Consider the following 12,666-nt stretch of genomic DNA (forward strand, 5'->3'; position numbering starts at 1 on the left):
TTCTCACTTCTGTTCACAACAGAGTTTGATACCAGTTGTAAACAAAACCAAACCAAACCTTTACCTCAAACTAGTTTCACCTTAATAAAATGTAGGGATATAACCGGTACTGTGGCATCTTGAAACCCTTGTTTCCATGATACTGACAAGAAGGCTTTTATGAATGTTTTTATAAGTTGTGGAAGGAAATCTCTAATGCAAATGCAACATAAGGTAGCCGACACAACTTTAATAGTGCCATTGGAATTTCACAGACATAAAGGCATTTACTGACAACCAACAGAGCCAGCAGGAACACCTGTTAAAGATAATAGAAGAAACTCACCCCCAAAGCTGGCTGTGTTGGTGTAAGTCCTAAGATAACCAACCTGCGGGAAGATTGAATAAGACTGAAATAAGCACATACTGCACAAGGAAAACCATAATACGTTGATTTTACTCAATTGATTGAATAACTCCTCCCCTAAAATAAATTGAGTAATGGCATCAACCAAAACATGTGTAATTAAATACACTTAACTTGGTGATCATATAGAATGAACCTAAGTATTTAAGTTAAGGTAACTTGATACAAGTACTGTAGACTGAACTAAGATTTGCAGTTTTAATGTTGTTGATTCTACTTAATAATTTAAATTGAATTTACTCAAATTTGGGTCATACAATAACACAACTCAAATAAAGAAGTTCATAACTGAATATAGGTCAATCATTAAATTCATTTTATTTTCAACAAAAATGTATAGACACATGTCCTTCATTTGCACGTGCAAAAGGAGAACTGAGATAGTGTTAATAGGGTCCTAACTTATCTAAAGGGTCTAAAATCCCCCTAATGGTATCACCACACAAAACAACTTGCAACAAAACAACATAAATACAACAAAAGAACAAAAACCTTTATGAATTATTAATAACTATTTAAATGCCCTAATATTTTCCCTTTGTCTAAGGCAACATAATTAAAAAATGTAAGCGCAAGACATTGTGGGTACTCCCCATGGCCTCAAATTTGTTGAGTTATAAGGTATTTGACACCTGGATCTATGGTAAATTGGAATGTAGAGTAATAATATATCAGAGGATATTGTATGGAAATGAAAGTGCTGCATATGAATTATGGAAGATGTGGTGTTATGTGAAAAAGGGTTCATGTGAATTAGGATATAATGGGAACTCTTACAACAAAAGGTCCCGGACGATGTGATGGGGCTGTGTCATCTCAGCCGCCACTTAGGGCATGTGATCTTTCTCCACTGCCTCAGATTGGTGTGGTTAATGATGTAAGTAGGCCTATGCGTCCTGAACTCCTGAATGACAACTCACCTGCCTGAGTGAGAAATGATGAGATGAATGAATCATACGATGGATAAACCTTATATAAATGCTAGAATTAACAGCATATATTTATCAAACCTTTGAACTTGACATTGCTAGCACCATGTTAAGCTACAGGTGCACCGTAAATAACAACCCTAATGGCTGACGATGTGGCAGAGTTGCTGATGGGAGGGATGGGGATGAAAAAGAGACATCCATACAATAGATGGAGCTGGGACAAAGTTGATCTTTCTGGATGGCTTCCTTTCCATGACACACCAGAGTCAAGACTGACAAAGTTAAATTAAAATCATTGTACATATGAGGTCATCAATCGTTCAGAACAAGTGATGAATGAACATAACTTGAACTTGGAGCCCAATGCACTCAATGGCATTCTGTAACCATTAACATCCAACTTACTACCTGATATTATGATGAATGTTGTGGTACAGACAGAAAATCCAGTAAGCACCATTAATCTTTCTCAAGTACTGTTAATCAAGACGCGCAACAGAGTTGCAAGCGGACCCCACCGACATGAATGCACCCAGTGCCGTTAGATCTGCGGAATTACGCGCTGGATTTTAACTGTGTGCACTACAGATGTGAAAAAGGTAGCACGTACCTGTTTCTAAGTCTGCGTATAAAACAGACAGGAGTAAATAAAATAAAGTCATTATCTGCGTTTTGGGGCTTCGCACATGCGTAAAAGATGGTCTGAGGTATGCAATAACAAGCAAAAGCATAATAACCTCCATCATATATCTCTCAACACCTGCAGCCTTAAACTAGAGAATAAAGTTAAACGTTAGGAAACAAATAACCGGCATGCATAAGTTCAGCACCTGCACCCATACATCCATTTACACCAACCCGTACAAAATGGCAAAGTCAAAATCCATCTTACCTGGTCACTGTGGTTTCGAGCGCCACACCGACTTCACATTTATGCAGAAAGTACTAATGCGGTACAAAATAGAGACGAAGGTGAACGCCGATAACTTAAACAGAAGCGCAAACTTTTCAGCGTCGCTAAATTAAAAGGGGTCCCGCGGCGACTGAGCGCGTCTATGACGTAATAAATGGGCTAGACTTTTCTATTTGTACTACAACGCGTGCACTTGGGAATATAGCAAAGTACGCGTCCCTTTAGAACCCCACTGACTTTTAATTCTTGAGGGTTCACCGATACATCCAAAACGCCTGATGACTGAATCAGATAACTTGTTTTTTGCGTATATGTTTAAACTTTATTTCTGAGATGGTAGGAGTGCTGCAGGTGGTATCAGAGGGAGATTTGGAAATCTTGCCCTTCCGTCCAGGACGAGCAAATAACGCGCGACCTTGAGAGGTTGGACCGGCGTTCTAGAGTGGATCAGTGAGATTTGCGCGCGGCTCCGATATTGATGTGAAAATGGACCGTGGTGTACTATCGCGAGCGATTTTCGGAATGTTGTTGCTTGGATTTCTTACACCGGCAAGAACTGATGGGGTGAGTTGGCGATTATATAATATAGTTTTTACGGATTGTGTCTAAGATCTATTTCTTCATATATTTTTTTATAATATCTATCTATCTATCTATCTATCTATCTATCTATCTATATCTATCTATCTATCTATCTATCTATCTATCTATCTATCTATCTATATATATATATATATATATATATATATATATATATATATATATATAGAAAAGGGATCATACTGCAACTAATGCATTTAAATTGCGCGGAAATGCAATTTACTATTACTTTATTATTTGTGAAATGTATTTGTTTTAAAAATCACTGGACCACTACAACAAGGAACAGGGATGCAGCAACTTATTGAGCAGATATGGTACAGTATTGCATGAAAATAGTATGCAAAACTAAGTAGCACAAAGAAAACAGTGAGACTGTTTGTGTTTAAATCCCTATACTCTTGACAGATGTAGTTTTACCTTACTACACTCCAGTAGGGGCGCTCATGACGTCGGAGCTTCAATCACAATTTCAACTTGACCGGTAGTGTGTTGGTGACACACATCACTAATAATTACAAATCATTAATTTCTCTGTTGACCAATATTTTTGCAATAACCCATATTTGTGGGGCAATAAATTATGGGGTGCCGTTTGTAAAGTGGCTCACGCTGAAAATAACAGCAACATTTTGTCACATTTAGCTTCAAACAATGTTTAAAAATCTGGTATGAATTTTGACGGTCACTTTTAGCACATTTACAACAATATTTGTTAACATAGAGATATTTTAAATAGTTAAATCTAAATATTAAATGCTACACTTAAATGTTAAATGTTAAATATAAATGTTAAATATAAATATAAATGCTAAATATAAATATAAATGTTAAATATAAATATAAATGTTATATCTAAATGTTAAATATAAATCTAAATGTTAAATATAAATATAAATGTTATATCTAAATATTAAATATAAATCTAAACGTTAAATCTAAATGTTAAATCTAAATGTTAAATCTAAATGTTAAATATAAATGTTAAATATAAATGTTAAATATAAATATAAATGTTAAATTTAAATGTTAAATATAAATATAAATATAAATGTTAAATCTAAATGTTAAATCTAAATGTTTCGTGTGAAACTAAATATTTAGCTAATATGCAAATTTAAATGCCGGTAACCGGAAGTGCCAAAATAAAAGCTCGAGGAGGTCAGTGGGTAGTGTCAAATAACGAATAAAAAACATCTCATCAGGGGAAATGGACTCTTGGACATGGATTATCATGATAAAAACTAACTAAAATAATAAGCACGTTGGGTTGATGATACTATCAGTTAGTTGGTTTGCATCTACAGTTTGCATTCACAATGAACTATAAAAGTATTGCTCTCTAGTAATGCCCTCATCATAAGTCCCTCATCTTTCATAAAAGTGACACTAAAACCTCAAAGTAGTCTACTGTTTACAGTTACAGTTTATCCAAACGTGCTTATTATTTTAGTTAGTTTTTATCATGATAATCCATGTCCAAGAGTCCATTTCCCCTGATGAGATGTTTTTTATTCGTTATTTGACACTACCCACTGACCTCCTCGAGCTTTTATTTTGGCACTTCCGGTTACCGGCATTTAAATTTGCATATTAGCTAAATATTTAGTTTCACACGAAACATTTAGATTTAACATTTAGATTTAACATTTATATTTATATTTATATTTAACATTTAAATTTAACATTTATATTTATATTTATATTTAACATTTATATTTAACATTTATATTTAACATTTATATTTAACATTTAGATTTATATTTAATATTTAGATATAACATTTATATTTATATTTATATTTAACATTTAGATTTATATTTAACATTTAGATATAACATTTATATTTATATTTATATTTAACATTTATATTTATATTTAGCATTTATATTTATATTTAACATTTATATTTAACATTTAACATTTAAGTGTAGCATTTAATATTTAGATTTAACTATTTAAAATATCTCTATGTTAACAAATATTGTTGTAAATGTGCTAAAAAGTGACCGTCAAAAATTCATACCAGATTTTTAAACATTGTTTGAAGCTAAATGTGACAAAATGTTGCTGTTATTTTCAGCGTGAGCCACTTTACAAACGGCACCCCATAATAAATGGCTCAAATGTTCTGCTTTAGTTCTCAGTGATATCAATGAGGCCAGTTATGTACAAATATTGGCAAAATGTCTCAAGCTCATTATTGCAGCTCCTGTTTTACAATAAAAACATTCCAAAAAGTAGCATGGTGCTACCAGTTTGTTTTGATGTATTCTGGTGAACCATCCTATGTCTGTTTTAGATTTTTTCATCTGGAAAGCATCACAATCTAATTAACGTCTACAAAACATCTTAAAAAGATCAGATTTACAAACATTCTAAACACATGTTAAAGACATCTGCTGAATGTCTTATTGAGATCTGAGAGCAAACGTGTTATAGATGTATTGCAGAACTGACAAACAACTTAAAAATATGTATTTTAAACACACCTCAAATATACATCTGGGATGTAATGGTACATGAATATGGTAATCACAATACCATGGTCAGGGTTGGGAGGGTTACTTTTGAAATGTATTCCACTACAGATTATTACATGCTGTAAAATGTAATTTGTAACGTATTCCATTAGATTACTTAAGGTCAGTAACATATTCTAAATACTTTGGATTACTTCTTCAGCACTGGTAGATTTTTTTCACTTGTTTTGACTATAAAAACTCTGTCAGTACAGTAAGACAAAATACACATGTTAAAAATACATTCTCTGAAAAACCTAAATATCTTATGTAGTGTTGTTTCTAAAACAAAATCAATCACATTGATCTTGTTTTAAGGATTTTGAGATATTTTTACAGGAAAACAATATATTTTTTTTTATCAAGAATAAGATTTTTGCCCTAATATCAAAGGTCTTACTAGAGAAAAATAAATTATGATCCAACGTGAATTGTCTTGATATAAAAGTATGATCGTGCCTGGTAACATGTGTATGTAAAATGGCTAGAAATAGCATTTTAGCTTAGCATAAAGCTGACAATTTACACAAGGTTTTTTTCTATTTCTTCTGCTCTAAACGTACTTCTCTGTCTGCTCGTTTGAATGTAACACATCATAAGAAAGTGTTTCACCACTGTTCAAATACACTTTGGATTGCATCATTTATATAGGGATAAATGCTTTTCATCTGAAAGGACAAAATATTAAATAAAACAAATGACAATAAAGTGCAAACTAATCTCTTCAGTAATCAAAAGACATTTTGAATGTAACTTTATTCTAATTACCAATGATTTAAATTTTAACTGTTGTGGAATACAGTTACTTATATTTTGTATTTTAAATATGTAATCCCGTTACATGTATTCCGTTACTCCCTAACCCTGACCATGGTGCATAGGCCAGCCAATGTAAACCCACCTAAAAGGGAACATTCCAACAACTTTGGCTAACATGATGTAGAGGTTAAAAACAAATGTTAAATTAACATTAATGGAACATCCTTCTGATGGTATTATAATGTTGTTGATAAAAGGCTCTTTTCTTGTTAGGAGAAAACATTCTTTGTGCGACATTATTCGACATTGCATTTTAAACTAATTATTATTATATATTTGTTTTATTACATTTTCAGGAAGAATTAAAATGTGCTGGAATACTGTTACCTTTAAATAACGTTTACCCACGTTAAGAAAAATGGGCATTTTCATGTTCGCACAACAACACTGTAACATTTGGATAACATTTTAAGAACTGAAACACAATTTTGTTCCTTTCTTCTTTCATACCTTCCTTCTTTCAATTTTTGTTGGCAGTCAGCCGCTATGTTGTTAACTCTTGCACACATTTGGTTTTGTAAATAGCTGTTGAATAAACAATATTTTTATCTTTTCTCTTATGGTTCTAAAACATGTTTGCAATTACATGTGCAATGTTAATATGCTTGGATATTTGGAGGACATTTGTGCATTGTGCAAATTGTGTGAATGTAAGTTTGTGGTCAGTATGATTCTATGTGAACCATCTCTATCTGTCACTATCAGAAGTAGATGTCTGTCTCTGCATGCTCTGTCTTATCTCATCTGCCCCTTATCCAGACCCAGGTCTCATACACACCACTGTCTCCCTGTCTTTCACAAGCCATGTTCACACAGATGCACACACTTTTGTATACTCCTGCTGTCTATCTCTTTCCATCTCTGTTTTATCCATCCACCCATACACAAACACTTAACACAACTAAACACCATATTCACTAACAGTGAAATTATTCATATAGGGTGTTTTCAATTTTGATCGCTTGGTTTGAAACCAAGTTAAATTTTGCCCCACTCCAAAACAGTAATGACAAATGCATTTTATTATAGTAAGATGTACAGTATAGTAGCATGTCATAAAAAGTTGTTAGCTTCCCTAATTTAGAATGGATTGCTTTCATACCATCTCCGAAATTTTCCGGTGTTCACATGAGTCCTACCCCAACGACCTTTTCAAGTGCAGTTCAAAAAGAGAAAACAACAACCAAACTCTTACATTAAATGGACTCGGGTCCAAACCAAAAGTTTTAGACAAAAGCACCCTTAGATACAGAAAGAGTTGTAAATATGTCAAAGTCTGTTTTGTATCGTTTGTGTTGCATTAGATTAAAGGAGATTTGCATGTTATGACAATTATGTTGTCTTTCACTTTGTCAAAATATAATTTCCAAGTCATGTTCTCAAGCAACAAAGAGCAGCATGTTTAATTGAAGTTTTCTGTACTGGGATAAAATATGGGAATGCTAGGAATGTAATAAAGGAAATAACTTTGGCATCAGCCCTGAGGTTGAAGATATCATGGAAGAGAGAGAGAGAGAGAGAGATTGATTTTTATGTCTCGTTAAATCCTTATTTTATTTTATATTGTATAGTGTATATTGTTATTATAGTTTTCATTTTATTTTATTCATTACCTGGTACCTTATTTTAATTATTATTATTTGTCTTGTCATTATCTGTTTTGTGTATTGATGCTTTGGCAATATTATATGTAAACACAATCATGCTAATAAAGTTAATTTAAATTGCGAGAGAGAGTTAGAGAGACAGAGAGAGAGGGAAAGAGAAAGAGAAAGAGGTGGAAATACAAGAAGCTTCTCCTCTCTTCTCCTCTCCTCTGGTAAACCTTAATCCTATATCCCGACATTTTAGCCGCTGGATTCAGCTCATTGTCCAAACTGCCTGTTGATTCAGAGTCCCTCTATTCACACAAAGCATGTAGGAGGCATTGTCGCCCCCCGGGGGATTTACAGAGGCAGTATGGAGCCTGCCGTGTTTGTCTTTCTGCGTGTTTGACCAATTAAAGGGCCTGACTGAGCTTAGCCATTTCAAGCCATCGGAAGTCAGAGCTGATGGTCATTGGCGGTGATGTGTGTGTAGTTAGATGGATGTTGGGAAGATGTGTAGACTGCTGAATGTGGATGAAAGGCTTTATGTAAGATGTTTCTATTTGCACGTTGCAGGATGATAGACTCCACAGAAATGAAAAGTGTAAGGTCTTGAGCTGATGTAATGGGGCTATTTTTGATCTTGTGTTAGTAAATAGTATTTTAGCATGAGTGTATCATGGGTAATTAGTGGAAATTGCCTTTAGGGTGATTATACACTGTCACAGATGACCAATGGTGGTTGCAAACTAAACGTTCCCCATTCTAGATACTCAAATGCCATTTATTTTGATTACATTTTTTTATTGATTCAAATAGTTGACAAAGAAAAAAAACTATTGCTACATTTCCCATCAAATGAATCCCAGATCCTCAGCCTTCTATATGACATGTCCTCGAAAGCAGCCACCCTCCCCATTTCTGCGCACTGCTCCCAAAATGAGGGCGCTCCAGCCGAGTTCCATCCCCTTAAAACAATCTGTCTGACTGTCATAACACTGGTCAGAACAAAATATTTATGTGTTTATCCCCTATTTTGATGACCACCCCATCGCCTAAATGAATCCTAGCCCACACTCCCTCCTCCAATATAAAGTTTAAATCTTTCTCCCATAATCTCTTGATATAAGTTAAAACTGCATCCCCCAGACTCTGAATTAGCAGGGAGTAATACACTGATGCCTCATGACCTTTTCCAAAAGCAGTAATCACCACTCCCAGAGTATCTGCCGCTTTAGTGGGGTGTTTGCTACTCTCAAAAACATTACAGAGCAGATGGCGCTGCTGTAAATACTAAACTACCACATTTTCAAAGGATCTCAACACTCCACACTCATATGGTAAATGGTCTGCACTTATATAGTGCCTTTTTAACCTTAGAGGTTACCAAAGCGTAACAGAAAAAAGTGTTGCGGGCCACAAAACAAGCTACAGCCGCTAGCGGAACAACATTAATAAATAAATAAAAAGCTGTTAATTTTCCTCGGGCAGGAAAACAAATATTCAGTAAGCCGGCCCATTAAACTGCAACATGAGTGCAACAAATGGCCCAATCACTCCAATGTCCTCTCCAAACTCCACAAAACAAACTCCAACCAATAGGATACATAAGCACAAAGAACGTGCAGATTCATCCAAAACATTGTCCCGAAGGAGTGCTATTCCACAAAAAAAACCTCCAGCTGCTTGGTAGAACCAGCACAAAAAGAAAAAAAAGGCACCCAGTTTACCCAGACGGTAAAGTGAATGATTGCTTAGCTGGAAAGTGAGTACCACAAAATGTGGCCATCCTTAGCATCCATTCTCAATTTGGTCGGGAACAACAAGAGTTTGATCAAAAAACCCTTGATGTAAGGGTTTCTTGCATTCCTTGATCATGTTTCTCTGGTCAACTTCGCAAAGTCTGGGAACAAGAAAATCTTGTGGTTCTTCCAAGAAAGTCTTCCTTCACTCCTTGCCTCAGGTAACACAAGATATTTATCAGATTATCTCAGAAATTTGGCCAGAATTGGCCATTGGGGCTGGTCTCCCTCAGCGGATCGCTGAGCTGGAACTCTGTGAGCTCACTTGATTTCCAGGTTGTGGCCTTTTATGTCGTGACATGGAAAGAGCCCATCCAGGAACTCCACCATATTTTGACCCTCTGCTCCCTCAAGAATTCCAACAATTCAAAATTTATTCCGCCGGTTATGTTTCTCCAAATCTTCCAGCTTCTCCCAGACGTGCTCCAAATCTGCCTTGGTCGCTAACGGATTAGCAGCTAATTCCCTCTCCGATGACTCCAGATAATCTATCTGTTTCTCGACATCCACCACTCTTGTAACCATCTCAATGAATTTTGTCTCCATGGCAGTGATTGATCGACATTACAGCAAGCTACTCCAAGTCAACAATGACCTTCGTCAGCATTGCTAACACGTTCATCAATTGTGGCAGAATTTCCTTCACCTCACTGGCCATATCAACTCCCGAGCTTGTGGCCTGCTTAAGTGTCTTTTAATGTCTCCAGAGTCTGAGGATTTTGAATTCTTTGACATATTGTCTTCCTAGAACAGTTAAGAATCAGGGTGTATAGAATATCACCAGTTACCTTGATATCAAACAATTCCAAACACAACACAAGTTTGATCAAAAATAAATATTTTGGTCAAATATATGTGTGGCACAATTATTGGCACCCTTTTATTCAATACTTTGTGCATCCTCTCTTTGCCAAGAGCTCTGAGACTTCTCCTATAATGCATAATGAGGTTGGAGAACACATGGCAAAGGATCTGTGACTATTCCTCCATACAGAATCTCTCCAGATCCTTCAATTTCCGAGGTCCACATGATGGACTCACCTCTTTAGTTCACCGGACAGGTTTACTATGAGGTTCAGGTCAGGAGACTGGGATGGCCATGGCATTTTTGTTTTGATTTTGATGTGTGATTTGGATCATTGTCTTGCTGGAAGATTCAACCAGGGCCCATTCTAAGCATTCTGGCTGATGCAGAGTTTAATTTTTTTATCTGTTGGCATTTGATTGAGACTATGATGCCATGTATCAGAACAAGATGTCCAGGACCTTTGCCATAAAAACAGCCCCACAACGTTAAAGATCCACCACCATATTTAACCGTGGCCATGAGGTACTTTTCCATATGGCTACCACTCTGTGTGTGCCAAACCCATCTCTGGTGTTTGCTGCCAAAAAGATCTATTTTTGTTTTATCTGACAATAGAACCTGGTCTCATTTGAAGTTCCAGTATTGTCTGGAAAACTGAAGATACTTGAATTTGTTGTTTGATGAGAGCAGACTGTTTTTTCTTGAAACCTTCCCAAACAAATTTTTGTGATGTAGGTAACGTCTGATTGTAGTTTTGGAGACTTTCTGACCCCAAGACCCAACTTATTTTTGCATTTCTCAAGCTCTGATCCTTGGAGAATTGTTGGCCACTAGAACCATCCTCCTTACCGTGCTTGGAGACAATATAAACATGCGTCCTCTTCCAGGTCGATTCTCAACATCTCCAGCTGATTGGAACTTCTTAGTTATTACCCTGATGGTGGAAATGGCTATTTTAATGCTTTAGCTATTTCCTTATAGCCATTTTCCATTTTGTGAAGCTCAACAAACCTATTTGAAGCACATCATAATATTATTTGGTCTTACCCATTGTGATAGATGACTATGGGAATTTGACTTATGTGTTACTTCATATTTATATCCCTCTGAAACAGGAAGTCATGGCTGAACAATTTAATATTCCTAGTCACCCAGGTGCACTAAAAAATTTAAAATATGAATGGGAATTGTCACAGTCTGTCTCCCTCATTTACTTCAAGGACTCTTATTTTGAAGTTTTGAAGAGTTCACTGCCCTAATCACTTCCATCGGTTCATCATCATCCCCACCTGCCTTTCATTCCCTCATTAGCTTCCCTGTGTATATATACCCTCTTGTTTTGTTCATCATTTGTCAGTCCTTGAAGTGTTAAGTTGAGTTTATGAAGTGTTAAGTTGAGTTTATGAAGTGTTAAGTTGTGTAGCTCATTTGTAATGTTTAGATTTTGTTCCACTCCAGCTATTATAATTAAAGGATTTAAGGATTCCACCCCTGCGTGTCCGTTCTTCCATTCCTAGACACCATTGTTACAGGAATATACTTCAGATATATTTTACTCATAAGAATTTCTAGAGGTGCCAATAATTGTGCCACAAATATATATGACAAAAATATTTGTTTTTTGAAAAAACTTGTGTTGTGATTGCAATTGTTTAATAAACATTAGAGGATATATTTTTATGAATATTTTGAATAAAAGATCAAATGGATAAGCAATAAATATATTTTTGGCCACCACTGTACATTTACATAATATACATGATATTTTTGTTACTCAAGGTGACACTGTTATTTCAGTGATTGACTTGATTTACATTTGACATGGCTATTTGACAAGAAGCAGCATGGCAGTAAACTATAGCAAGTATGATACACAGTATAACATGTCTGTTGTCATTTAGGCATATAAAATGGCCGGGTATAATGGGGCTAGGGGGGCATTGCCCCCCAGAAACTTCTGATGCCTACACCTTGACTGAAAGGGGAAGAATCAAGGAGCACTCCGCCACCTCTGACTGACGGTGAAATGATCAATGTTGCCCTCCCTAGACATACAAATGCCCAACAAAGGATCGCGTCCTAGTACCGGCCCTGGTGTATAACTGAAATTCTATAAGTTGAACATCTATTTAGAATGTTTCCTGATGGTTTTCCATTCTGTTGAATTCCGTGTAATTATTATCATATCCCTGTTGGTCACCAGCCAAAGGTGCTTCCATGAGCATGTAAATACATAGAAGTTTTACCATCTGACAATGAATTTTAGGAATTTTACGTT

The 12,666-nt window shown here is 35.5% G+C and overlaps 2 protein-coding genes across 2 annotated transcripts in view; one reads left to right on the forward strand and one right to left on the reverse strand.

Annotated features, from left to right (window-relative positions):
- col4a4 (collagen, type IV, alpha 4) overlaps positions 1-2,422 on the reverse strand; it is a 60,632-nt gene extending 58,210 nt beyond the window's left edge. Inside the window, exons 1-3 of the mRNA XM_052110166.1 lie at positions 2,231-2,422; positions 1,184-1,330; positions 326-368 (exon numbers count right to left, since the gene is read on the reverse strand). Coding sequence (XP_051966126.1) covers positions 326-368; positions 1,184-1,221 — 81 coding nt within the window. The 5' untranslated portion in view covers positions 1,222-1,330; positions 2,231-2,422. The remainder of the gene's footprint in view (positions 1-325; positions 369-1,183; positions 1,331-2,230) is intronic.
- A 49-nt stretch (positions 2,423-2,471) lies between these two features.
- LOC127631810 (collagen alpha-5(IV) chain-like) overlaps positions 2,472-12,666 on the forward strand; it is a 54,685-nt gene continuing 44,490 nt past the window's right edge. The window contains exon 1 of the mRNA XM_052110167.1: positions 2,472-2,815. Coding sequence (XP_051966127.1) covers positions 2,738-2,815 — 78 coding nt within the window. The 5' untranslated portion in view covers positions 2,472-2,737. The remainder of the gene's footprint in view (positions 2,816-12,666) is intronic.

This window comes from Xyrauchen texanus, chromosome 38, assembly GCF_025860055.1.
Source record: "Xyrauchen texanus isolate HMW12.3.18 chromosome 38, RBS_HiC_50CHRs, whole genome shotgun sequence".
In the NCBI taxonomy this organism is placed as follows: domain Eukaryota; kingdom Metazoa; phylum Chordata; class Actinopteri; order Cypriniformes; family Catostomidae; genus Xyrauchen; species Xyrauchen texanus.